Source organism: Balaenoptera musculus, chromosome 12 (genome assembly GCF_009873245.2).
Source record: "Balaenoptera musculus isolate JJ_BM4_2016_0621 chromosome 12, mBalMus1.pri.v3, whole genome shotgun sequence".
Taxonomy (NCBI): Eukaryota; Metazoa; Chordata; class Mammalia; order Artiodactyla; family Balaenopteridae; genus Balaenoptera; species Balaenoptera musculus.
The window spans coordinates 91,310,840-91,335,278 of record NC_045796.1 but is presented as its reverse complement, the minus strand read 5'-3'; the positions used below and the strand labels follow the sequence as shown (position 1 = coordinate 91,335,278).

The 24,439-nt window shown below is 36.5% G+C and overlaps 1 protein-coding gene across 1 annotated transcript in view; it reads right to left on the bottom strand.

Annotated features, from left to right (window-relative positions):
* Positions 1 to 8,136: 8,136 nt before the first annotated feature.
* Positions 8,137 to 24,439, bottom strand: part of LGSN (lengsin, lens protein with glutamine synthetase domain) — a 29,319-nt gene continuing 13,016 nt past the window's right edge. The window contains exons 2-5 of the mRNA XM_036872234.1: positions 23,464 to 23,593; positions 20,772 to 20,969; positions 11,721 to 11,887; positions 8,137 to 9,561 (exon numbers count right to left, since the gene is read on the bottom strand). Coding sequence (XP_036728129.1) covers positions 8,362 to 9,561; positions 11,721 to 11,887; positions 20,772 to 20,969; positions 23,464 to 23,593 — 1,695 coding nt within the window. The 3' untranslated portion in view covers positions 8,137 to 8,361. The remainder of the gene's footprint in view (positions 9,562 to 11,720; positions 11,888 to 20,771; positions 20,970 to 23,463; positions 23,594 to 24,439) is intronic.

Here is a 24,439-nt window from a genome sequence, read left to right as displayed (position 1 = left end):
TTTGCACAGCAAAGGAAACCATAAACAAGAACAAAAAACAACCCTCAGAATGGGAGAAAATAATTGCAAATGAAGCAACTGACAAAGAATTAATCTCCAAAATTTACAAGCGGCCCATGCAGCTCAATATCAAAAAAACAAACAACCCAATCCAAAAATGGGCAGAAGACCTAAATAGACATTTCTCTTAAGAAGATATACAGATTGCCAACAAACACATGAAAGAATGCTCAACATCATTAATCATTAGAGAAATGCAAATCAAAACTACAATGAGATATCATCTCACACCAGTCAGAATGGCCATCATCAAAAAATCTACAAACAATAAAAGCTGGAGAGGGTGTGGAGAAAAGGGAACCCTTTTGCACTCATGGTGGGAATGTAAATTGATACGGCCACTATGGAGAACAGTATGGAGGTTCCTTAAAAAACTACAAATAGAACTACCATACGACCCAGCAATCCCACTACTGGGCATATACCCTGAGAAAACCATAATTCAAAAAGAGTCATGTACCAAAATGTTCATTGCAGCTCTTTTTACAATAGCCAGGACATGGAAGCAACCTAAGTGTCCATTGACAGATGAATGGATAAAGAAGATGTGGCACATATATACAATGGAATATTACTCAGCCATAAAAAGAAACGAAATGGAGGTATTTGTAGTGAGGTGGATGGAGTTAGAGTCTGTCATACAGAGTGAAGTAAGTCAGAAAGAGAAAAACAAATACCGTATGCTAACACATATATATGGAATCTAAAAAAAAAAAAAAAAAGGTCATGAAGAACCTAGGGGCAAGATGAGAATAAAGACACAGACCTACTAGAGAATGGACTTGAGGATACAGGGGGAAGGGGAAGGGTAAACTGGGACGAAGTGAGGGAGTGGTATGGACATATATACACTACCAAATGTAAAATAGATAGCTAGTGGAAAGCAGACGCATAGCACAGGGAGATCAGCTCAGCGCTTTGTGACCACCTAGAGGGGTGGGATAGGGAGGGTGGGAGGGAAGGAGACGCAAGAGGAAAGAGATATGGGGACATATGTATATGTATAACTGATTCATTTTGTTATAAAGCAGAAACTAACACACCATTGTAAAGCAATTATACTCCAATAAAGATGTTAAAAAAATAAAGAAATAAATTTAGCTCTTTGTAGAATGTATTTAATTTTTAGATGTTTTAGAGGTTTTTATAATCTGATTCATTTACATAAACCTCCAAATAAGTAACAAATTATAGCTAGACTTTTTTTTATCCTTTCATGGTTTGTTAAATAGTAAATATTTCTTTTTTAGTCCTTTTCAGACTATTTATTCCAAATGCATTGTAGACTAATCCAGAATTTTTAAAACCTGGATTAATTTCAGGCATCCCATAATGCATGTAATGTTTCCATAGTTTCATATTTCTAATGGCTCTTGAATATACCCATAGATGTCAGTAATATTATATATTTTCAATGCTCCTCTCTCCTCTCCCCACTGATATTGAGCCTGTACTTAATATCTGTTGACTTAAATATATTCACATGTAAGCCATGTGATTGTAAATGCATATGTTATTAGTATTTTAATACATTGTTTATTTTTCAAGTATAATTGACCTACAGCATGACATTAGTTCCAGGTACACAACATAGTGATTCAATATTTCTGGACATTTCAAAATGATCATCATGATAACTCTAGTTATGATATGTCACCATACTAAGATATTAAATAGTTATTGATTATATCTCCTACACTGTACACTTCATACTCATGAATTATTTATTTTGCAACTGGAAGTTTGTACCTCTTAATCTCCCTCACCTATTTCTCTCAAGCCCCCACTTCTTCTCCCTTTTGGCCACCATCTGTTTGTTCTCTGTATCTATAACTCTGATTCTGTTTAGTTATGTTTGTTCATTTGTTTTTTGTTTTTAAATTTCACATATAAGTTAAATCATACAGGATTTGTCTTTGTCTGATTTTTTTCACTTAGAATTATACCTTCTAGGTCCATCCATGTTGTCACAAATGGCAAGATTTCATTCTTTATTATGGCTGAGTAACATCCCATTGTATATATATACCACATCTTCTATATCTATTCATCTATTCATGGGCACTTAGGTTGCTTCCATATCTTGGCTATTTACAAGTAGCCAAGCTATTTACAAATAATGCTGTAATGAACATAAGGGTGCATATATCTTTCCAAATTCATGTTTTCATTTTCTTTGGAAAAATACCCAAGAGTGGAATTGCTGGATCATAAGGTAGTTCTATTCTTAATTTATTGAGGAATCTCCATATTGTTTTCCACAGTAGCTGCACCGATTTACGTTCCCGCCAACAATGCATGAGGATTTCCTTTTCTCTGTATCCTTGCCAACATTTGTTATTTGTTGCCTTTTTGATAATGGTCATTCTGACAGGTGTGAAGTGATATCTCATTGTGATTTTGCTATGCATTCTCCTGATGATTGGTGATGAATCAACTGATCATATTGACCTTAAAAGGAAAAACTCTAAAAAGGAAAGAAAAGAAAAAAAACTCTCATTGTGTGCTAGGTTCTAGTCAATTCTCTTTTCACTTTAATTTATACCTTTTCCCTTCAGGTAAGCTGCCTGTTTTTTAAAAAACATCAATGTACGTTCTTATGTGTTATTCCTTAAGCAGACATAGAGAAGTATCAAATTTGTTATGCACTCAGTGAATGCAGACTTCTTGTCAAAGAAGATTTCTGAAGATGGAACAAAATAATTTCAGTTTAAATCCCAGGGACTTAGGGATTTCAACCAGGTATTTTTATATTCCAAAAAATGATAAAAAATTTTATGGCTTAAATTACTATTCTTCTCTGAGAAAAGTTCTGAATGTAATATAAATGCTGTTATAGCATGATCTTCCTTTTTGATGAGATTTTCTGGCCTGTGTGGAGTAGCTGGCAGATAGCTATTACTTGAACAATCCCACATCTGGTTTGCTGAGATTTGTTTGTAGTCAAACACATTGAATAAAACTTGGTGAAACTACTTTAAATTGAAGTACATATTAACAAAAAAGAAAAGGTCCAATTATTTAGTTATCTAGCAAAAGCACCTACCTGTTGGTGCCCAGGAGCCTTAAAATTGAAATTGAAACATAACATTCTTTTTAGTGACTCTGCTGGAACTCTACAGTGAATGGTGTTTTGGTGGGTAGCACGGAGACCGTGAGACTCAAAGGCTGGGGCCTGGATTCACCTGCCAATTGTCTCCACACTTAAATTCTTTGAGTCTTACATCTCTTCCTATTAAAATAATGAGCATACTATTCTCATGAAATTGTAGGGAGCATCAAATAAGGCAGCGAGTGAGAAAGCACCAGTGTGATATAGCTTAATAAACCGGTACAAATCTACATCTAATATAAACATTAACTTGTTCCTACTTTTCTGATCAAAGAGCACTCCCTGCTTTCCCCCTTCCCCCATATCAAAGTGTCTTGCTCTTTCTGTGTCCTTTTATAAACTGTTTTCAGTCAGGATTCTTTTTGCAAATTCTAGCTAGCTTAAGCAGAAAAGGAATGTATTAAAAGATATTAGATAATTCACAGAATCTGGGAAGGTCAGAAAATCAGGTTTGGAGGGTAAGTCTGACTTCTCCGAGAGGCCCTAAGCGACCACCACGGGCAGAGTAATCCAGCTCGGTGCTTTGTGACCACCTAGAGGGGTGGGATAGGGAGGGTGGGAGGGAGATGGAGACGCAAGAGGGAGGAGATATGGGGATATATGTATATGTATAGCTGATTCACTTTGTTATAAAGCAGAAACTAACACACCATTGTAAAGCAATTATACTACAATAAAGATGTTAAAAAAAAAAAACCTGGATTAATTTCACGCATCACATAATGCAGTTAATGTTTCTGTAACATTATGGAAACATTACCCCTGGGTAAGCCTGAGGGAGGCCAGAGTGACAAGAGTCCAAGGATGCTGCCCCTGGGACTCTTGCCACTGTGGCCTCCCTCAGGCTTACCCAGAATGGAGTCCACAAAGGTTGAATGATTGCATCTGATTAACAGTCTTTGCACCATAGCTGTGAGAGAAACTGGAAAGGTGAGGTTCTGACTTCTACCTTGCAAGACAGGAGACAAAAGGAGGGAAATTCCACAAACATAAGGAAGCCATTGAAGGGTTCTGCTCGGCAAATAAGCATGACTATTCCACCCTGATCTCTGTTTTTTATGATCCCCATCAAACTGATCAAATAGTGTTTACACATGAGTTTCTGACAACAGAGGAAGCTAAAGAAGTTCATCTAATTGCAGAAATTTTAGGGCCAATAACAAACCACAAATCACTGATTCTTTCAGTGGTCCCCATCTTTATTTCTCACTCTCTCTGGGCATGTGCATGTGTGTGAGAGTATTATACTATACTATAGAACTGTATTATGCCTATAGCATATAAGCTGCTTGATCAATCGATTGGTTAAACAGTTATTGAATTTCAGAATATCTGCAAGGAATAAAAAATATAAATATGAATAAGATCTGTGCCCTTCCTTTTTGGAACTCACATTCTAATTAGAAAATCTGTCATGTAAACTACTAATTATAGGCAACATGAGAAGAGCTTTAACAGGGAAGATACAAGACACAGTGCACATATGTAACATTTAGAGATACAAGTTTTAACACCTGTAATAGGAAACCCAAGATTAAAGGTATTGCCCCATAATACCCATATTACAAATATATTGGTAACCTATTTTGTCAAACAGTTGACTGAAGATATGTCAGTAGACTGTTATGTGTCCCTGATAAGTTCAGACTTTACTGTGTGCTTTCAATTTTTATTCATATTAAAGTCTTTAAATCTCTCATTGCCCTCAAGTAATTATTTCAAGCTTCGTTGTTATTCAGACAATCACTGTAAAATGAAATTTTAGATCATAAAATGTCCTTGAAAACAGAAGCTTCCTACTATGATACTGATATTTCTTTTCTTGCCTTATTATAGTCTTTAATTTATACTTCTTATGTGTACTCACTTAATAACCAGCCTTAAATTCAGTAATCACCTTTTCCCCTAATCTTTGATTAGAACAATTATAGGAATTGAAAACAAAGGAGTAATTTCGTGAAGAGATTCATAAAGCATCCTTTTCAAGCCAAAGCGCAGCCTTCTAAGTAGTTTTTTCAGTATTAGGGCTACAAAAAATTCTTGCTGTTCTGTTTAACATACACAGATCCAAAACCCTTTCATTGTCTGCTCATATTTGTCTTGGTCTCCCCTGGAACTGTGAGTTCCAGCAGAAGGCTTAGCACACAACAGATGTCCAATAAATGCTGTTGAATGACTGCCTGGCCCTCTTAACCTAGACTAAGACAGTAGAAGCATCAGAGAAAGTCCCTTCAAAAATAAAAAGCCTGTGAACAGATAAATAGGAAAGAAACATACAACAGAATTTGTATGTCTACTCCAATTTTTCTTTAGCTCTGAAGTTTCTTAGCCAATGTTTATTTTTGGTTTGCCTTAAAAAACAAGAATATATACATCAGCACACTCTAAAGGAAATCTCTGTGAAGACTGCCACACCGATTTATATTATAAACCGATTGGTAACACATGGCTGAATATTTTCTGTCAACTCACTACTGTATACTGAACACCGATGATAATGTTCCCAGTTACATAATTCCCTCACGCTGCCATCCTGAATATTGTGTTTTTTTTAAGTTATTGTGCTAATATCATATTCTAGGAGAAAAAAAGGCTACAAACACCTTGATTAACAGAGTTTTTATGCTATCTTTTACACATTGTGGTAAAACTAAGCCAAAGTACTAGACATGTTTCATGAAGGCCCATGAGCTGCATAAGGGGTCTGAAAGAAAAAGACACAATGCAACATCTGTGAGTTTAAGTTTTATTCAGGGTCTTACTGTGGACTATAGCCTGGGAGACAGCCTCTCAGACAGCTCTGGGGAAGTGCTCCAAAGAGGTAGGGAAGGAGCCAGGATATACATGACTTTGGGCTAAGGAATAAGTGCAGTCAACCAAGCATATATCTCAGTAAAAGATTACCTCTAGTCACAATGAACAGGTAGTTCAGTTAATGATTTTAGTGCTTTTCTATGCATGGGAAGATACAAGAATCTGGGTTCATTAAAATTCTTCCTCAGATATGCATCTAACTGTCTAAAGGCCTGTTTTTCCAAAGCACGTTTCATCCTGTTTTTCATCCTGAATTCCTTCTGGGGTACACTGTTGGTCGGTGACTGCAGTGGCTAAAGACTCAATCCTTGTAGAACTGAAGGGTGGGCAACACTCTTTGTTGTACAGGTCTATACAGCTCTGTTAGGGTGGGTGACAATGTAACTTTTTTGCATGTGTGAATCCCTCTAATTCAGATTCTCCTAGAATAGAAAGGTTGAGGAGGTGATCTTTCACTGGTTCTTTTACCTTTATTCTTTCATCCCCAAATCCCTCAAATTTTCCCCCCACACACTTAGACACACACACACACACACACACACACACACACACACACATGCACACACACACATACAATCACACTCACACTTTTGTCCAAGTAACAAAGACCCAAACTCACAGTGCCTTAAAGGAGATAGAAGTAAAAATCTGAATGTGGGCAAAGCATGCTCTGCCCACAGGACAAAACATCCACCCCATTACTACCCTGTGCAGCTCCATTCCTCAGTGTGTCACTCTAGCCATATCACCTGCAGGTTAGTCGGCAGGAAGGTGAGGGCAGAAGGATGGGGAAAGGATGGGGAACGGAGAATCTGTCCTTGAAGGAAGTTTCCTAGAGCTTCCATACAACACTTCAACTTGCATTTCTTTGGCCTGAACCTAATAACATGACCACACTCAGCCACAATGAAACCCCAGACACGTTTATATGTCACTATTGAGAATGGAGGGGAGAATAAAGACAGGGAGACAATCAGTAAGCTCCTCCCCCATAGAATGCATGGGGTTTCATTCTCTGGAGTGTTCTTGCATTTTCCTTTCCTTCTCCACACACCCTACACTACCATTCTCTCTACCTCTTAATCCACCAAAAAAATCTTATTCTTATGTATCCAAACATACTTCTCCTGCTCAAAGGAAAGAGGGTGAGCAATTAGAAGAAGACGGGCTGACTTTCAGTATTAAAGCTACTGAGTACCATGGATTTGAATTAGGAGGATCTGAGCCATATTCTAATCCTGTGCCTGTGTGTTTGCTCTCTCAACTGAGACCACAGTTGGTTTTAATTGAACATAAAATCTCCTATTTGATTCTAAGCAGTGGAATAGGGTTTTTATTTGCTAGTAAGTGGATTTTGAATTTCCTCCCAAAGGAAGCTAAACTTTGGTGATAGTTACAATAGTATCTCATTCACACAAACGTCTAGAACATTTAAGATTCTCTGGGGAGATACCAACTTCTGTGGGCAGGAGACTCAGTAATTTAAAGACAATTTTAGCTGAAAGCATTGCCCTGGTTATCAAGGCAGTTGTTCTCACGCTCCACAAAGCACTAGAGGTATCTTTGAAATCTCCAGTTTCAAAGACTGGTACAAACCAGGAAGAGCCCAGCCACCGCGACCCATCCCCATTCCATCTGTATTTTATGAATTCTGCTTCTATATGAGATACTGTTGAAAGAAACATTTTCACTACTTTTAAATATTTGACCTCATTGTTCCCAGCTCAAAATCTATTTCTTGTGCATTTGTTTCTTGTGGACATTACAGCCTTGAAATTCCTTGGCCTTTTAGGATCTGGTGACAAAGGGTAGAAAGAGAAGGGACATATGTGAAAACTTCTGCTAACTTGTCATCATGACAAATTTTTGTAAAACTTAATTAAATCCTTTAGAGGCATTACAATGATGCTTGCAAAATAGGCCCTCAGAATGCCTTGATGAGTGAGATTATATTAGCGAATATCTTTATTTTCCTGGCAGTCACAACCGATGTGTATAATTGAAATTATTTCGTTTTTTTTAGTCATTTAAATTTTACATTCTAATTCTTAAGTCTTTTTAATTGTGTGAATATATTTGTTGCTCCCACAAAACTGAATATTCGTATCTAGGTCAACATACGCAGAGGCAATGACCACCGAGTGACAAGGTTTGGTGGGTTTTCATGTCACAGCTGCACCACAACTTTATTGTTTGTTTCTGAATCAGAATCCTCTCAGCAACCCCACTTCATCTGTCAAATACTCCATGGGGACAAAAAAGAGAGAAAGCATTTGTAGTCTTGTTGTTGTTGCAAAAATCCAATCTTTTCTTCCTGGCAGATCAACTACTTAAGTAAAACTCACATCGCTAAAGGAATAGTTAAGGGTTTCACACTAAATAAAATACTCTAAGAATTTATTTCTCTCAGCATCTGTTTCTTCAGTTTCCAACTCATATTTCTTCATGGCAACAAAATATCGAATAAAAGTTTCCCCTAGAGCCTGTCTCAGACATTGATCTTCCTCCAGTGCCATGAGGGCATCTTCTAGTTTCAAAGGGATCTCAGAAAGTTTGGATGGATGAAGGTCTGTGCTGTCCTGTGGAGCAGCCAAAACACCATCGTTTCTCTGAAGTCCATCCAAGCCTGCAGCCACAGTGGCGGCCAGCACCAGGTAAGGGTTTGCCGTGGCTGAGCCCAGTTTATTTTCTATTCTGGCGCCTTTCTCGCCATGGCACTTGATATTAAAAGCACAGCTGTTATCGTTGTATGCCCACGTTGTCGGCACACTCCCCTTCAGGTCTTTACTCTCCTTGAAATAGCGCCTCCGGCAGCTAGCAGCAGGAGCCATCAAGCAGCTGAGAGCAGCAGAGTGCTTCAAGAGACCTGCCAACCATTTTTTCCCAGTGATCGTGAGCTGCTCAATTCCAGAACTGTTACAGAACATGTTTTTCTTTCCATCGACATCCCAGAGGCTATGAGACAAAATTCCTGAATTGCAGAATCCAGTCTCGATGAAAAAGCTAGTGATGTAATTATATTTCCTTGCCACTTCTTTGACAGCTGTTCTAAAGGTAAATGCATTATCAGCTGAACTGATGCCAAATTCGGGCAGAAAGCAGATTTCCATCTGGCCAGGCCTGGTAGAGGAGGAAAAGCTCTCAACATTGGCCCCAGTGTGATACAAACCATCCACGAGTTCCTGGATGAAGGGCTGGTCGTGATCATTTAGCAATGCTGAAGCAGGAAGAGATATGGTCTTTGAATTGATGATTTCAGGTACACCAAAAATGCAAAAATCATAGATGAAGGCAGAGAACAGGGAGAAACCAGAGTCCTGCAGCCGGCTCAGCTGCCTCTTTGCGATGTGCCTTGGTGAAGTCAGCAGAGGCTCGCCAGTCACAGTGAACGTGTCACAGATCACCCTTGCGGTCCTCTCGGCCCACGGCAAAACTCTGAAGGTCGATAACTCTGGCATCAGGACTATGTCACTATTAAAACATGTTGCTCTTATGTGATCCACTTCCTTGTCCTTAGGATTTGGTATCAATTCAAGATAACCTCGGGGCATGCAAACGCCATGGATCACTTTTTCCTAAAGAAGTTAAAGGATAGAGCAATCAAGTTTTGAAACTTGAAAACAAACAAAAAGGTGGGGGGTGGGAGTGGGAGAATGAGAAAAAATGTTTAACATCTGTTGGTTAAAGCTAGCTTAATATCAGATAAATTTTAAATAGTTTAAAATAAAACTCCCAAAGGTAATTTATAAACAAGTCTTAATAGCTTTAGCCTTGGAGACTCTATATGCTCATGTTCATGAAAACAGCACTCATAAAGAAAAGCTATAATGATAAAGAAAATATCTATAGCAAATGACAAAGGTAAAACCTAACAAAATTATTTGAACTGCTCATAACCAAAAGTATTTTTAAAGCACTTTTTATTGTGTGGCATAGTGGCTAACACTTCAGATAAGCCTTTATTTTGACTTATTCTATTGTAATCCCCACAGGTAACTGACTCTCCAAAGTCTACAGTAAAGAATTCTCACTCTTTCTCAGAGAGTTGACTGTTGTCACACCCGGGACACACAGGACAGAGGAGCCAGGACTGCTGACCGCTGCACTTCTCTCTTCACTTACCTTTACAACCCACTAACGAACAAAGTACCTCACAGGCTCAGAGTTCCAGAAACCTTGGCCGTGAATGTGGACCTATGTTATAGTTTCCAAAATGCTGCAGCCTTCAAGTCAGCAGTCCTAACTCTGTCATTAATTCCTTGTGTGAAGTTAAGCAGGTCACAGAACTATGTTATGTGCCTCAACCTCCATATCTGTGAAACAGAAGTGTTAGAATAGATGATTGCTAAGGCACTTTCTAGTCAAATACCTCTTGGGTTCAATGGATTTAGCTTTTATTTAACTTTTCTATGAGCCATACAACATGGAAATAATGAAGTTATAAAGTTGAACAGATACATAAAAATGTAGAAATTGTGTAGTGGGAATATCAATAAGGTTTCATGTGTTGACGTTTCCATTAATGGGTGGAGAAAAAGCTGACTGTAAAGTTTGGTTCCTATGATGTCAGTGAACACCGTGAGGTTAACAAAACCTACTCACATTCTGCAAGCCAAATTGTTTGTTATATTACTTCCAAATCTCAAACAGCGTGGCTAACGAGGAGGGGCTGATGCTTGCAGAAGCGACTCTTCTGCAGGTGCCAGTGAGCCACTTCCTCCTTCGCTTCGCTCCTGGCATCCAAGTGCCATTTGACCTGGATGATCCAAATCTGCTTTTGCCAGTAGTAAAGTTGAGTAAGTCAAGCACTGTTTATTCAATGCCTGCTTAATTTTCAACCTACTCAAGGACCTATATACATAAACTTCGTGTGTGTGTGTGTGTGTGTGTGTGTGTGTGTGTGTGTGCAGGCAGATCTAAAGAATTTTTGAAGAAACAGATTTGAATCTTTTGGAATTCTTTAAAAAGTGTTTTGAAGATGCCCAGTTTTTCCCAATATAAAGCAAATGAGAAAAATTACAATTTGATGTTGAAGTAATAAGTAAGATATATTTAAACAATAATCTTAGAGGATGCTTAATTTTCATACTTTTGTATATAATACTGATGTCCCTTCCTAAGAAATGATGTTTCAGTAACACAGTAAGTCAGTTATTAAAGTCAATACATGACATAAACTGAAAAATACTCAGAAAATCTCAAAACATATCTAAAAATATTGTATTTCTTGATATCACTATTTTTGAGAACTTAATAATATTTATTGTCATCCAACAAAAATAGGATATATTCTTATCAGAATTAGAAGCTAAAAGGGATATGCTTTTTATCTAGCAAGTTCTATTTAATCTTTTTTTTTCTCTTTGTATTTACTCCTGGGTCTTCTGTTGTAATTTTCTCATATCAAACAAATTATAATCTTCATAATTGCAATAAGAGAAAAAAGGAGTGAAATTATTCAAGGCAGAAGGATGAAAATTACCAGTTTTAATTAGTTTTATATTTATATTGGGTAAATGAATTTCTGTTTGGGAGCTGAAAGTACACATTCAGCTCTTAGGGGAACAATAATGTGTCTGGGGAGTGGCAAGGGAAGAAACAAAATGAATGATTGGTTTTCAACTAGAATTGCTGTATAGATTACAATAAAATAAGAAAGAGCAATAAGGACAATTTGCTTGCAAATGAATTGAATGAAATTATATTCAATCATAGCTCTACTTGCAAAACTCACTTGGAAAAAGTGTGCAGGGATACTCTTAGACCTGGACACACCATGGAGGTCTGTTGCTTCAAATCGCACGAACTGAAGGTGATTTTTGGTCATCTCTTCTTTAATGTGTTTCATTCTAGAGGAGAGTTGAGGTGCAGTAGGAATTTGAGTGCTGTCCCTGGTGTTATCTGTAAAATAAAAAATGGTCTAAATCATTAGATCATGATGAACTGCGAAGTAAAATGAGGCTAGAGAATAGTGAATTAGTCATTATGATCATTAACAAAAGCATCATATGTTTCCATGTCTTTGGCTTATTCCTGAGAACATTGTCTCTAAACAGTCTAAGAGATTATCATCTGGGACGAGGTGAAGGTTAACTCTATTTGCTTAAGTAAATAGCAATATTATATGTAAGCACTTACTGAAAATGTCTTTGCTTATGGAAATTAGAATATATTTACATCACTGCTTTGACACCATATAAGGCTGTATATAGATGAGTATCATCGAAAAGACTTTGAGCTTCTTGAACTAACTGGTTTTACCCAAATAAAAAGTTCCTGTATGATTAAAGGTAAAATTATTTGCTTGTTTTTATTTTCTGTGGGTTTGCTTTTTTGTTTCATTTTCTTTGCCAAAAGGGCTTTATATCTTTATAATGGCATCTGAATCTAAGACATCTACATCTCTGTCAAATTTAAAATTTGTACAAATGAGCAAATAAAAGTGTTTTTCAAGAATGAGAGTATAGGAGATGAAAAATCTAGACTGAGTACTCTATTTTAAAAAACTAGAAAACTTTTTAAAAAGTTTTTTTCAAGACTTTTAAGATAGTCTACAAATTCTAAAACTCTAGAGTTAGAAGACACTGGAGATAACATCTAATTCAACCAACTCAGTAGCTTAAGTCCCAGAGAAGTACAACCAGGTTCCCTGAATCATGCTCTCAGTCCATCACCAAAATTGAAACTGGAACCCAGACCTTTTGATTCTCGGTGGGTGGCTCAATGCCATAAAATGACTGAATGTATCTAAAGTGTAGAGAAGGATCAGGAACACAGTACACATCATAGATGTTGGCTACTGTCTGACTTCTAGGAGACGCAGCAGATTGTAGTCATTCAGCACAAACCCTGAAGCTCATCTGCCTCCCTACAAATCCTGCCTTTGCCCTTGCAACTTTTCTTATCTCAGCTTTCTTATGTGCCTCAGCTTTCTCACTGACACAATATTACCTATTTCATAGGCTTGTTATGATGATTAAACAAGTTATTTAACAGTTCTTGGCAGACAGTAAGCACCATATCAATGTTTCTTAAATGCATCAGGTAAGCACAATTACTCTCACCCTGGTAAATGGTACCATGATCATGTCTGAATCTGAATACCCATCAATCTGTCGCATCAGTGATGTTGAACAGCTGTAATTTTAAAGTGATGCTTGAGTATCATTTTTTGAGATATAATTAGGCTTTTAAAACATAAAGATTGACAGTTTAAAAACACAGATTAAGTAGATTTTAAGTACATGAAGTATGTGGAAATCAAATGACTGGTTCTACCTATGCAAATATATTAGGGATGCTGTCCCGTCACTGATAAATTTGGCTGCTCTGATGCTCCATAGGCTTTATAACTACCTTCCATTTAACAGAAACAATTAAGCTGTAGCAGTTACAGTGTTTTATGCCAAATTAGCAGTTGCTGTGTTCCCAAACTTATTCTGAAGTATTGGGTGTTCTACCCAAGATGAATAATTCTCCTTAAAGAAAATAAAATTGATAGGCATTTTAAAATATGGAAAATTTTAGATAATCAGTATTCTAAACGTAATAAGCAATTACATGTAAACCATAAATATATTAATAACATAAAAAAATCAGAAGACATTTCTTATTAAAGGTATAGTCATTTTACTAGTTCACCAATAATACAATCACAGGTAATCATTAGTTCTTTGCCTTATCTGTATCTTCTACAGTTACTACAATAAATGTGTGCTATTTTAAAATAAGAAAAAGGTTTATCCACTCAATATAGATTTTTTTTTTTGTTACCACATACTATTTATACTGCACATATAGGGGCAGCCAGAAAAAGGCTGGGCACCCTTAGAGAGCTTTATATTATTGAGTGAGGAAACTATAGACAATAAACATGCCACCAAATGCAAAGGTGGGATAACTTATCATGGTGAAAGTGCTGGGGAAAAAAACATAATCATCTGAAGTATGAATTCTGTGATATTTGATCACAATATGGACAGGCCCAACCACTGATTCTCTCTAACGTCACCAAGTTGCACTATGGCTGGACCGTGAGTGTATATATTAGTTTGCTAGGGCTGCCATAACAAATACCATAGACCAGGAGGCTTAAACAGAAATTTATTTTCTTACAGTTCTGGAGAGTAGAAGTCCAAGACCAAGGTGTCAGCAGGATTGGTTGTTTTCTTCTGAAGACCTCTCTCCTTGGCTTGTAGATGGCCATCTTCTTCACATGGTTTTCCCTCTGTGTGTGTGTTTCCTAATCTTTTCTTATAGGGACACCAGTCATATTGGATTAAGGCCCATTCTACAGAACTCATTCAACATTAATTACCTCTTCTAAAACTCTGTCTTCAAATACAGTCACATTGTGAGGTACTAGGGGTTAGAACTTCAACATATGAATTCTGGGGAGACACAATTCAGCCCATAATAATATACTGACCAGTTTCCATTTTCTTCAGGGTCCTAATCACCACCTGCCATGTTGTGTAATACATGTTTACTGTCTTTCACCACTTACATGTTAGCTCCAGGAGAGCTTACTTATTATGTATTTACTTACTTGCTATTGTATCCCCAGTACCTCCAAGCAGTACAGGCATATCATAGGCACTCACTGGCTATTCCTTTAATAATTTAATAATTAATGTGATTTAATTATTTAGTTAAGTAATTAATACATCATGTGATTTGACCTTGTCTAATTAAAAAGTAAAAATTGGCATCACATATTTTGATATGTATCCTAAGTATCAAATTTTCATTTAAAAGTTTAATTCTTTCACCAAATATGAGAGTCCTATTCAATCAAATTTCATTTTCATAGCATCAACTAATCTGAATTTTCTGACTTTCTTTTCTTCAAATAAATTGCACTTCTTAGTTACAATTAAACCTTTTGTTCAGCCCTTCCCAGATGTGTATGATAGAGCATACATGTGTATGATAGAAGAGCAGACAGATATTTGCCAGTTCATGGGCTCATTTGTTTTTCTTATACTGTGGCTCCTGAGATGTGCTCTCCTTTCCCATCTCTTTAGAGAGCTAATAAATTAAATCAATGTGCTTTTATAGAGGAAGTTTTATGACTGTGAGTTTTTAAGGTGAAAAATAAGAAAACATGAAAAACCAAGCAAACCTCAAAGCTCTATAACAGCTAGAAAGCCTTGGAGAAATGTCCATGTTCCATGACAATGAGGACATGTTTCAGTTACAGAGAACAAGCCATGGTCACTTATAAAAGGTAAGTTAAATAGGTGTTTGGGCTTTCAGAAAACTCATTTCAAAAGAGGAAAAGTGCCTTTGAGAGTACACTCTGTAATACATTCAGCTTAGGGATGTCTGCCATATTCCTTTCCTTCATCGATCTGGCTGCTCTGAGAGCCACACTGTTAATGCAGATGTGACCCCACCTTTGGCCACATCACATTAGCCCAGCAGTACTGGAAAATGCGGGTGGCAGAATAACCTGGTATAAAAGCTGGGACAAAAGCAAAAACAATAAAAGTTGAGGGTGGGGGGAGCTATTCTTTGAAAAAATACATTTTTAATAAATTCAAAGTAGTTATTACAGAGAAGAAAATACCACATTGAAATTCCTTACACTTATTTTGGAGATTTATTTTTATATTTATTTTGAAATTATTTATTGGTGGTTTGTTTGGAGTTGTAAACTTTCTGGTACTTGGGGCCTGTAAAAAATCTAGCCCTGGGCCAAAGAAGAAGACTGTGAATTAATCAAGTTGAATCAATCAATAATTATACCCACACCCCTAGTCATAGTTGATTGGTGAGAAGAGAGCTCATGACACAGTTCTTTTCTCAGATATTTTGACTTGAGATTAAATAATGGTAAATTCCATTTCTCTTTTATGGCTGAAACTATATAAAACAAAGGTCACAAACTGTGAAAGAGCCAGTGTAATCAGCAGATGTTTTCTCATTAGCCTTCCCAGTGTTTGGAAATTTTTTAAATTAGTTAACACTTAAATATCAGAAAATTTCATATAAAAATCTTGAGTTCAACCTTCTCTTGAAAAAAGAGAAAGATTTGGCAACATTGGGTGAACATTTCTCTGCAGCAACCATTGGCTGTAACTCTGAGGTGGCCTTCAAATGGGGTATGTATGCATCTTCTAATTCATGGGTTGGCAAATGTTTTCTGTAAATGGCCAGATAGTAAATATTCACAGCTTTGCAAGCCATGTGGTCTCTGAGTGAGTAGCACTCACTACTTTCTCACCAGCACACCTCACTCACTGGCATTATCTGCCTGGCCCTTGTGGCATTTGTATTGATAGTCCCTGATGCTTGGAGGCTGTTGGTGCTCATGTTCTTCACTTCATGGAGAAATTCATGAAGCCAAACACAGAAAGAGACATTCATGAAGCCACGGAGAAATGCAGACATGAGAGATGGTATGAATTGCCCCCGAGGATGTTGACACCCTAAACCCTGGAACATGTAGAATATGTTAAACTGCAGGGCAAACAGGACTTTGCAGATGTAATTAAGGTTATGGACCTTAAAACAGGGACATTGTCTTGTATTATTCAGGTGAGCCCTTAAAAGCAGAGAACTTTCTCCAGCTGTAGGCAGAAAAGAGGTGTGGAAGACGAGGAATTCAGAGAAATTCCAAACATGAGAAATATCGGAGGCACTACTGGCTCAGAGATATAGAACCAAAGGCTTCCAGGAGCTAAGGGCCACTTGAGCTGACAGCCAGCAAGGAAACAGGAACCTCAGTCCTATGACTGCAAGGAACTGGATTCTCCCAACAATGTGAATGATCTTGGAAGTGTATTGTTTCCTAGAATCTCTGGCTAAGAACTAAGATGGCCAACACCTTGATTTTGGCCTTGACATACCTGAAGCAGAGAAATCAGCTGTGCAAACCTAGACTTCCAATGTACAGAACTGTAAGATAATGAATTGTGTTCTTTTAAAATGCTAAATTTGTTATGGTGGCAACAGAAAATTAATATATATGGAGTCCTGAGAGTGTTCACTCTCAGGCTTTATGTCCTTCTTAGGCCCTGTGTGTAGTAAAGAATTTAACCTTGCCCAAAGAGAGCTCTGGCCTTTACCCTTGGCCCTGACTGGTAATCTCTAAGCCCTTAGAATGTCCTACCTGACAAGAGTGCCTTTGTTTTCCTTGTGTCTCTGGCCACACTAGAAAGTCCAGCAATGTCATTTATTATTGAGTCATGTGGTATCAGCTTGACCCCAGTGGAGCTGGAGAGTGAGGTCAGCCGTGTGGCCAGTTGACTGTGGAGCTCCAATAAAGACCTGCACACCAAGACTCAGGTGAGCTTCTCTGGTTCGCAATACTCCATTTACATTGTCACACACCAGTGCCAAGAAAATAGTGTTGTCCATGACTTCAGTGGCAGAGGACAAGTGGGAGTCCCATGCTTAGAACTTCCTTGGACTCTTCATCATGAATCCTTTCCTTAATTGAATTTAATCTGTATTTTTTTTCATTGTAATAAACCATAACTTTGAGGATAATAGCCTTTGGTGAGTTCTGTGGGTTCTTATAGTTAATTATCAAAACTAAGGTTAGTCTTAGGGAACTCCCAATCTTGAAATTGGTTTCAGAAGTGAGAGTAGCCTGATAGACACTGTATCTCTAACCTTACACCCTGCTATATTTCTACCTTTCCAAACCTTGTTTGTTCAACCTTTTCATCATGGATTCCTATGTGGAATAAATAATTTTAAAATTAATTTCTATCACTTGGATCCCAGAGATTTTTGACCAATACACTCATAGGCCAAAATAGCTATATCACTATTGATAACCCATAAATTTAGAATAACAGAATTTTTAGTATCTGGTCTTACATTTAGGTCTTTAATTCATTTTGAATTTATTTTTTTGTATGGTGTTGGAGATTGTGCTAATTTCATTCTTTTCCATGTAGCTACCCAGTTTTCCCAGCAACACTTATTGAAGAGACTGTCTTTTCTCCATTGTATATTCTTGCCTCCTTTGTCATAGATTAGGTGACCGTAGGTGCATGGCTTTATCTCTGGGGTTTCTATCCTCTTCCATTGATCTATATTTCTGTTTTTGTGCCAGTATCATGCTGTTTGTTTACTGTAGCTTTGTAGTATAGTCTGAAGTCAGGGAGCCTGATTTTTCCAGCTCTGTTTTTCTTTCTCATGATAGCCTTGGCTATTCAGGGTCTTTTGTGTCTTTATAAAATTGTAAAATTTTTGTCTAATTCTGTGAAAAATGCTACTGGTAATTTGATAGGGATTGCTTTGAATATATAGATTACTTTGGGTACTATAGTCATTTTGACAATATTTGTTCTTCCAATCCAAGAACACAGTATATCTCTCTATCTGTTTGTGTCATCTTCAATTTCTTTCATCAGTATCTTATGGTTTTCTGAGTACAGATCTTTTGCCTCCTTAGGTAAGTTTACTCCTAAGTATTTTATTATTCTTGATGTAAATGGAATTGTCTCCTTAATTTCTCCTGATCTTTCATTGTTAGTGTATAGGAATGAAAGAGATTTGGGCATATTAATTTTGTATCCTGCAACTTTACTGAACTCATTGATGAGCGTTAGTACTTTTCTGGCAGCATCTTTAGGATTTTCTATATATAGTATCATGTCAACTGCAAACAGTGACAATTTTACTTCTTCATTTCCAATTTGGATTCCTTTTACTTCTTTTTCTTCTCTGATTGCCATGGCTAAGACTTCCAAAACTATGTTGAAAAACTCTTAGAGGAAAACATAGGCAGAACACTCTCTGACATAAATTGCAGCAAGATCTTTTTTGATCCACCTCTGAGAGTGATGAAAATAAAAACAGAAATAAACAAATAGGACCTAATTAAACTTAAAAGCTTTTGCATAACAAATGAAACCATAAGCAAAATGAAAAGACAAACCACAGATTGGGAGAAAATATTTGCAAATGAAGTGACCAACAAGGGATTAATCTCCAAAATATACAAACAGCTCATGCAGCTCAATATCAAAAAACCAAATAATCCAATCAAAAATGAGTGGACGATCTAAATGGATATTTCTCCAAAGAAGAAATAAAGATGTCCAAGAGGCACATAAAAAAATGCTTAACATCACTAATTATTAGAGAAATACAACTCAAAACTACAATGAGGTATCACCTCACACCAGTTAAAATGACTATCGTCAAAAAAGCCTACAAACAATAAATACTGGAGAAGGTGTAGAGAAAAGGGAACCCTCCTGTGCTGTTGGTGGGAATGTAAATTGATACAGCCACTATGGAGAACAGTATGGAGGTTCCTTTAAATACTAAAAATAAAACCACCATATGACCCAGCAATCCCACTACTGGGCATATACCCTGAGAAAACCATAATTCAAAAAGAGACATGTACCAGAATGTTCATTGCGGCACTATTTACAATTGCCAGGACATGGAAGCAACCTAAATGTCCATTGACAGATGAATGGATAAAGAATATGTGGCACATATATACAATGGAATACTACTCAGCCATAAAAAGGAAAGAAATTGAGTTATTTCTAATGAGGTGGATGGACCTAGTCTGTCATACAGAGTGAAGTAAGTCAGAAACAGAAGAACAAGTACCATATGCTAATGCACATATATGGAATATAAAAAAACGGTACTGGTGTACCTAGTGGCAGGGCAGTAATAAAGACACAGACGTAAAGAATGGACTTGAGAACATGGGGGGTGGGAAGCAGGAAGCTGGGATGAAAGGAGAGAGTAGCACTGACATATATACACTACCAAATGTAAAATCGATGGCTAGTGGGAAACTGCTGCATAGCCCAGGGAGATCAGCTCGATGCTTTGTGATGACCTAGAGGGGTGGCATAGGGAGGGTGGGAAGGAGGCTCAAGATGGAGGAGATATGGGGATATATGTATACTTGTAGCTGATTCACTTTGTTGTACAACAGAAACTAACACAACATTGTAAAGCAACTATACTCCAATAAAGATATAAAAAATAAAATAAAATAAAAATAGAGCTACCATATGATCCAGAAATCCCACTCCTGAGCATATATCCAGAGAAGACCATAATTCAAAAGGATACATGCACCCCAATGTTCATTGCAGCAGTATTTACAATAGCCAGGAGAAGGAAGCAACCTAAATGTCCATCAACAGAGGAATGGTTAAAGAAGATGTGGTACATATGTGCAATGAAATGTTACTCAGCCATTAAAAAGAACAAAATAATGCCATTTGCAGCAACATGGATGGACCTAGAGATTGTCATACTGAGGGAAGTATGAAGGGCAGAGAAAGACAAATATCATCTTGTATGTGGAATCTTAAAAAAAAGGTACAAATGAACCTATTAACAAAACAGAAATTGAGTTACAGATGTAGAAAACAAACTTACATTTACCAAGGGGGAAAGGGGGGAGAGATAAATTAGGATTAACATATACATACTATATATATATAATAGATAACTAATAAGAATCTTCCGTATAACACAGTGAATAGTCAACACTCTGTAATGACCTATATGGGAATAGAATCTAAAAAATAATAATAATAATAACAATTTTACTTTTAGAAAAAACTTGAGAGATCATGCATTGCAACCCCTCCATTTTCCAGATGAGCAACCTAGTGGGGAAAGAAAACTGTAAAGCATTTTATAAATGATAGGTGTATAAATTATTTTAAGTGTTCTGACTTTCAGGCTAGCATCTTCAACCAACAACACAATATCACTAATTCAAATACAAATTTGGGATTAGCAACTAGACCCATATGCCAGTTTGTCCCAGAGTCCTTACCAGTATAGCTGGAGTTTGGGTGAAATTCACCACCAGGAGCGCTAGCTGATGCTTTGAGGGGCAATGGCTTTATCACTATTGTCTGATCTTTGGAGTCCTTGTCATCTTCTGGCAAATGAGATTCAGCAGAGCCAGGTCCCAGGACTGGTTTGTTGGTATCCCCCAATTTGTGACACACCATTTGGTTTCTAATCCTTTCTGTAGAAATAAAGAAAAATGTTAAGATCTTCTGCCCATTTTTGATTAGGTTGTTTGTTTTCTTGATATGGAATTTTATGAACTGTTTGTGTATTTTTTATATTAACCTCTTGTTGGTCTCATTGTTTGCAAATATTTTCTCCCATTCCATATGTTGTCTTTTCGTTTTGTTGATGGTTTCCTTTGCTGTGCAAAAGCTTTTAAATTTGATTAGGTACCATTTTTTAATTTTTGCTTTTATTTCTTTTGCCTTGGCCTAAAAAAATATTGACTGATGTAAGAAAATATTGCTACAATTCATGTCTTCTAGGAGTTTCATGGTGTCATGTCTTATATTTAGGTCTTTAAACCATTTTGAGTTTATTTTTGTATATGGTGTGAGAGAATGTTTTAATTTCATTGATTTACATGCAGCTGTCCAACTTTCCCAACACTGCTTGCTGAAGAGACTGTTTTTTCTCTATTGTATATTCTTGCCTTCTTTGTCAAATATTAATTGACCTTAGGTGTGTGGATTTATTTCTGGGCTCTCTATTCTGTTCCATTGATCTATATGATGCTTTTGTGCCAATACCACGCTGTTTTGAATATTGTAGCTTTGTGGTATTGTCTGAAATCTGGGACGGTTATACCTCCAGCTTTGTTCTTTTTCCTCAGGATAGCTTTGGCAATTCTGGGTCTTTCGTGGTTCCATATAGATATTAGAGTTATTTGTTCTAGTTTTGTGAAAAACGTCATAGGTAATTTGATAGAGATCACATTAAATCTGCAGATTGCTTTGGGTAGTATGGCCATTTTATCAAAATGAAATAGACATTTCTCCAAAGAAGACATACAGATGGCCAGCAGGCACGTGAAAGGATGCTCAATATCACTAATTATTAGAGTAATGCAAATCAAAAGTACAATGAGGTATCACCTCACACCAGTCAGAATGGCTATCACCATAAAGTCTACAAATAAATGCTAGATTAAAAAAGGGAACCTTCCGACACCTTTGGTGGAAATGTAAATGGGTGTAGCCACTATGGAAAGCAGTATGGAGGTTCCTTAAAAAACTAAAAATAGAGCTACCATATGTTCCAACAATCCCACTCCTGGGCATATATCCAGAAAAGATGAAAACTCTAATTCGAAAAGATACATGTACCCCAATGTTCATAGCAGCACTATTTACAATAGCCAAGACATGGGAACAACCCAAGTGTCCATAAACTGATGATTGGTTTAAGAAGGTGTGGTATGTGTGATATATATATATATATATATATATATATATATATATATATATATATATATATATATATATACACAATGGAATATTACTCAGCCCAAAAAATGAAATATTGCTATTTGCAGCAACATGGATGGACCTAGAGATTATCATACTGGGTGAAGTAAGTCAGACAGAGAAAGAGAAATATATGATAATCACTTATATGTGGAATCTAAAAAAGTAAGACAAATCTATATACAAAACAGAAATGGACTTACGGTTTCTGTAGCAGATTTAACTGTTTTCATAGGAACAAACTTATGGTTACCAAAGGGGAAAGGAAGAGTGGGGAGGGAAAAAATTAGGAGTATGAGATTGACAGATACACATCACTATATATAAAACTCATAAACAACAAGGATTTACTGTATAACACAGGGAACAATATTCAATATCTTGTAATAACCTATAATGGAAAATAATCTGAAAAAAATGTACATAACTGAATCACTTTGCTGTACACCTGAAACTAACACAATATTATAAATCAACTATACGTCAATTTAAAAAAAGAAAGAAAAATGTTTAAAAATGTTGGCACTGTTTTCAACTGTCTTTCAATATGATGTAAAGACGAATACTTGAGAAAATAATTTATTCCTAGGCAGTGACATACCAAATAAGGGGTAGTGGGAGTAGTTCACCCTGGTTTTAAGCCATATGGGGTTGCATTTTCTGTAGATAATTTTAAAACAATAATAAAGTTTACAAAAGCCTAACTGCATTTTATTGTTGCCATGCACTGGCCATTTGTACTGTCCCTGCCTTGGAACACCACTCTTCCTAGAATTGAGACTGTTGTCCAAATCAACTCCTAGTTTCAGCACTGTTTCAAATCCACTGGAGTCTAGTTGGACTTCCAACATGTGTTATGAAAACTTGATCCACATCTTTATTGTGGCCTCTCTCAGTAATGATCTTTGTACTCATTCTCAGAGCAGAAATATTCTTCTCTTCTTACACATATGTTCCTTCTGTTCTGTACTCTTTTGTTCACACTACTATTTTCCTAGTTCTACTCCCTTTAAATTCTTATTATTTTTATATATTTATACTGCAAGCCTATATTTTCCTTCGTTTATGTTGCCTATGTAGGAATAAATTTTCTTTCTTTCTTTGCTTCTCCCATAGAAGAGAAGAAAAATGTTTTATGAAGAAAAGACCAAATGGAGATTGTCTTTGACTACGTATTCTTGAGGGATCATAGTAGCAAGATACCTTTTGAGTTGGGTATATCCACTTCTCCTATTTCAGTTGGAAAAATATGTAGTTTAGTGTCTTCCTTTCTTGTCTTTCTTAATTTACTCATCCTGCTGGCTTTAGTCTCATTACCTTCATCTCTGGTGTCCTGTAATAATTAATAAACAAAAAGTCAAATAACAGATCACGCATACAACGAAATTTGGAGGTCAAGAAAAAATGATGATATAAAAATGACTCTAGTTGACTTTAAAAACAACGTAAATTTTGTTGTTTCCACATCCACTTGAATAATTCAAAATTAAGAGGCTCAACATTCTGCTGACAGGATGGATTTTCTGTATCTCCTTTTATATGTGGTACAAAAAATATCACCAAATAAATTAAAATCTTGCCCTAGTCAAGATTTTCTATATTTTTTACTCTGGGATATTTTGCATTATTTATTCTTAAGTAATTTTACCAAGCCCATTTTAGCTTTAAAAAGCCCTCTTTTATAATTTCTCTCTCTCTTTTTTTAGGATCTCTAATGTTTTTGACCAGAGACATAAGTATTATACCTAAGGAATTAGATTCTCCTCTTCTCACCCTCATCCTAATTGCATCAATATTTACTTCAAAAAAGCACATGCTTTCATAAAATTCTATTTTGTGACTGTATTTTATGTATGTGAAACAATGTCATGCTCAAACTGTTTTATAGCTTGGGAAAACCTAAAGAAAAACATATCAAAACAAAATAACCTAACTTCAACACTCTAGTTATAATCTTTGACAGGATCCCTTGACAGAGCTGTCAAGGGCAATTCCCCATGGGGAGCTGGACAGTGAGGCAGGGGCTGGGGATGGAGAGCTCTAGTGTCTCTGCCCCATCAGTGGACAGAATCATCTTTGCAGTCCTGAGTCACAACTGAAATAAATAAGAATTTTTTAAAATAAAAAGCTGACATTGATTTTTTTCATTATCCACTTTTATTTTTAATTCACTGAAATA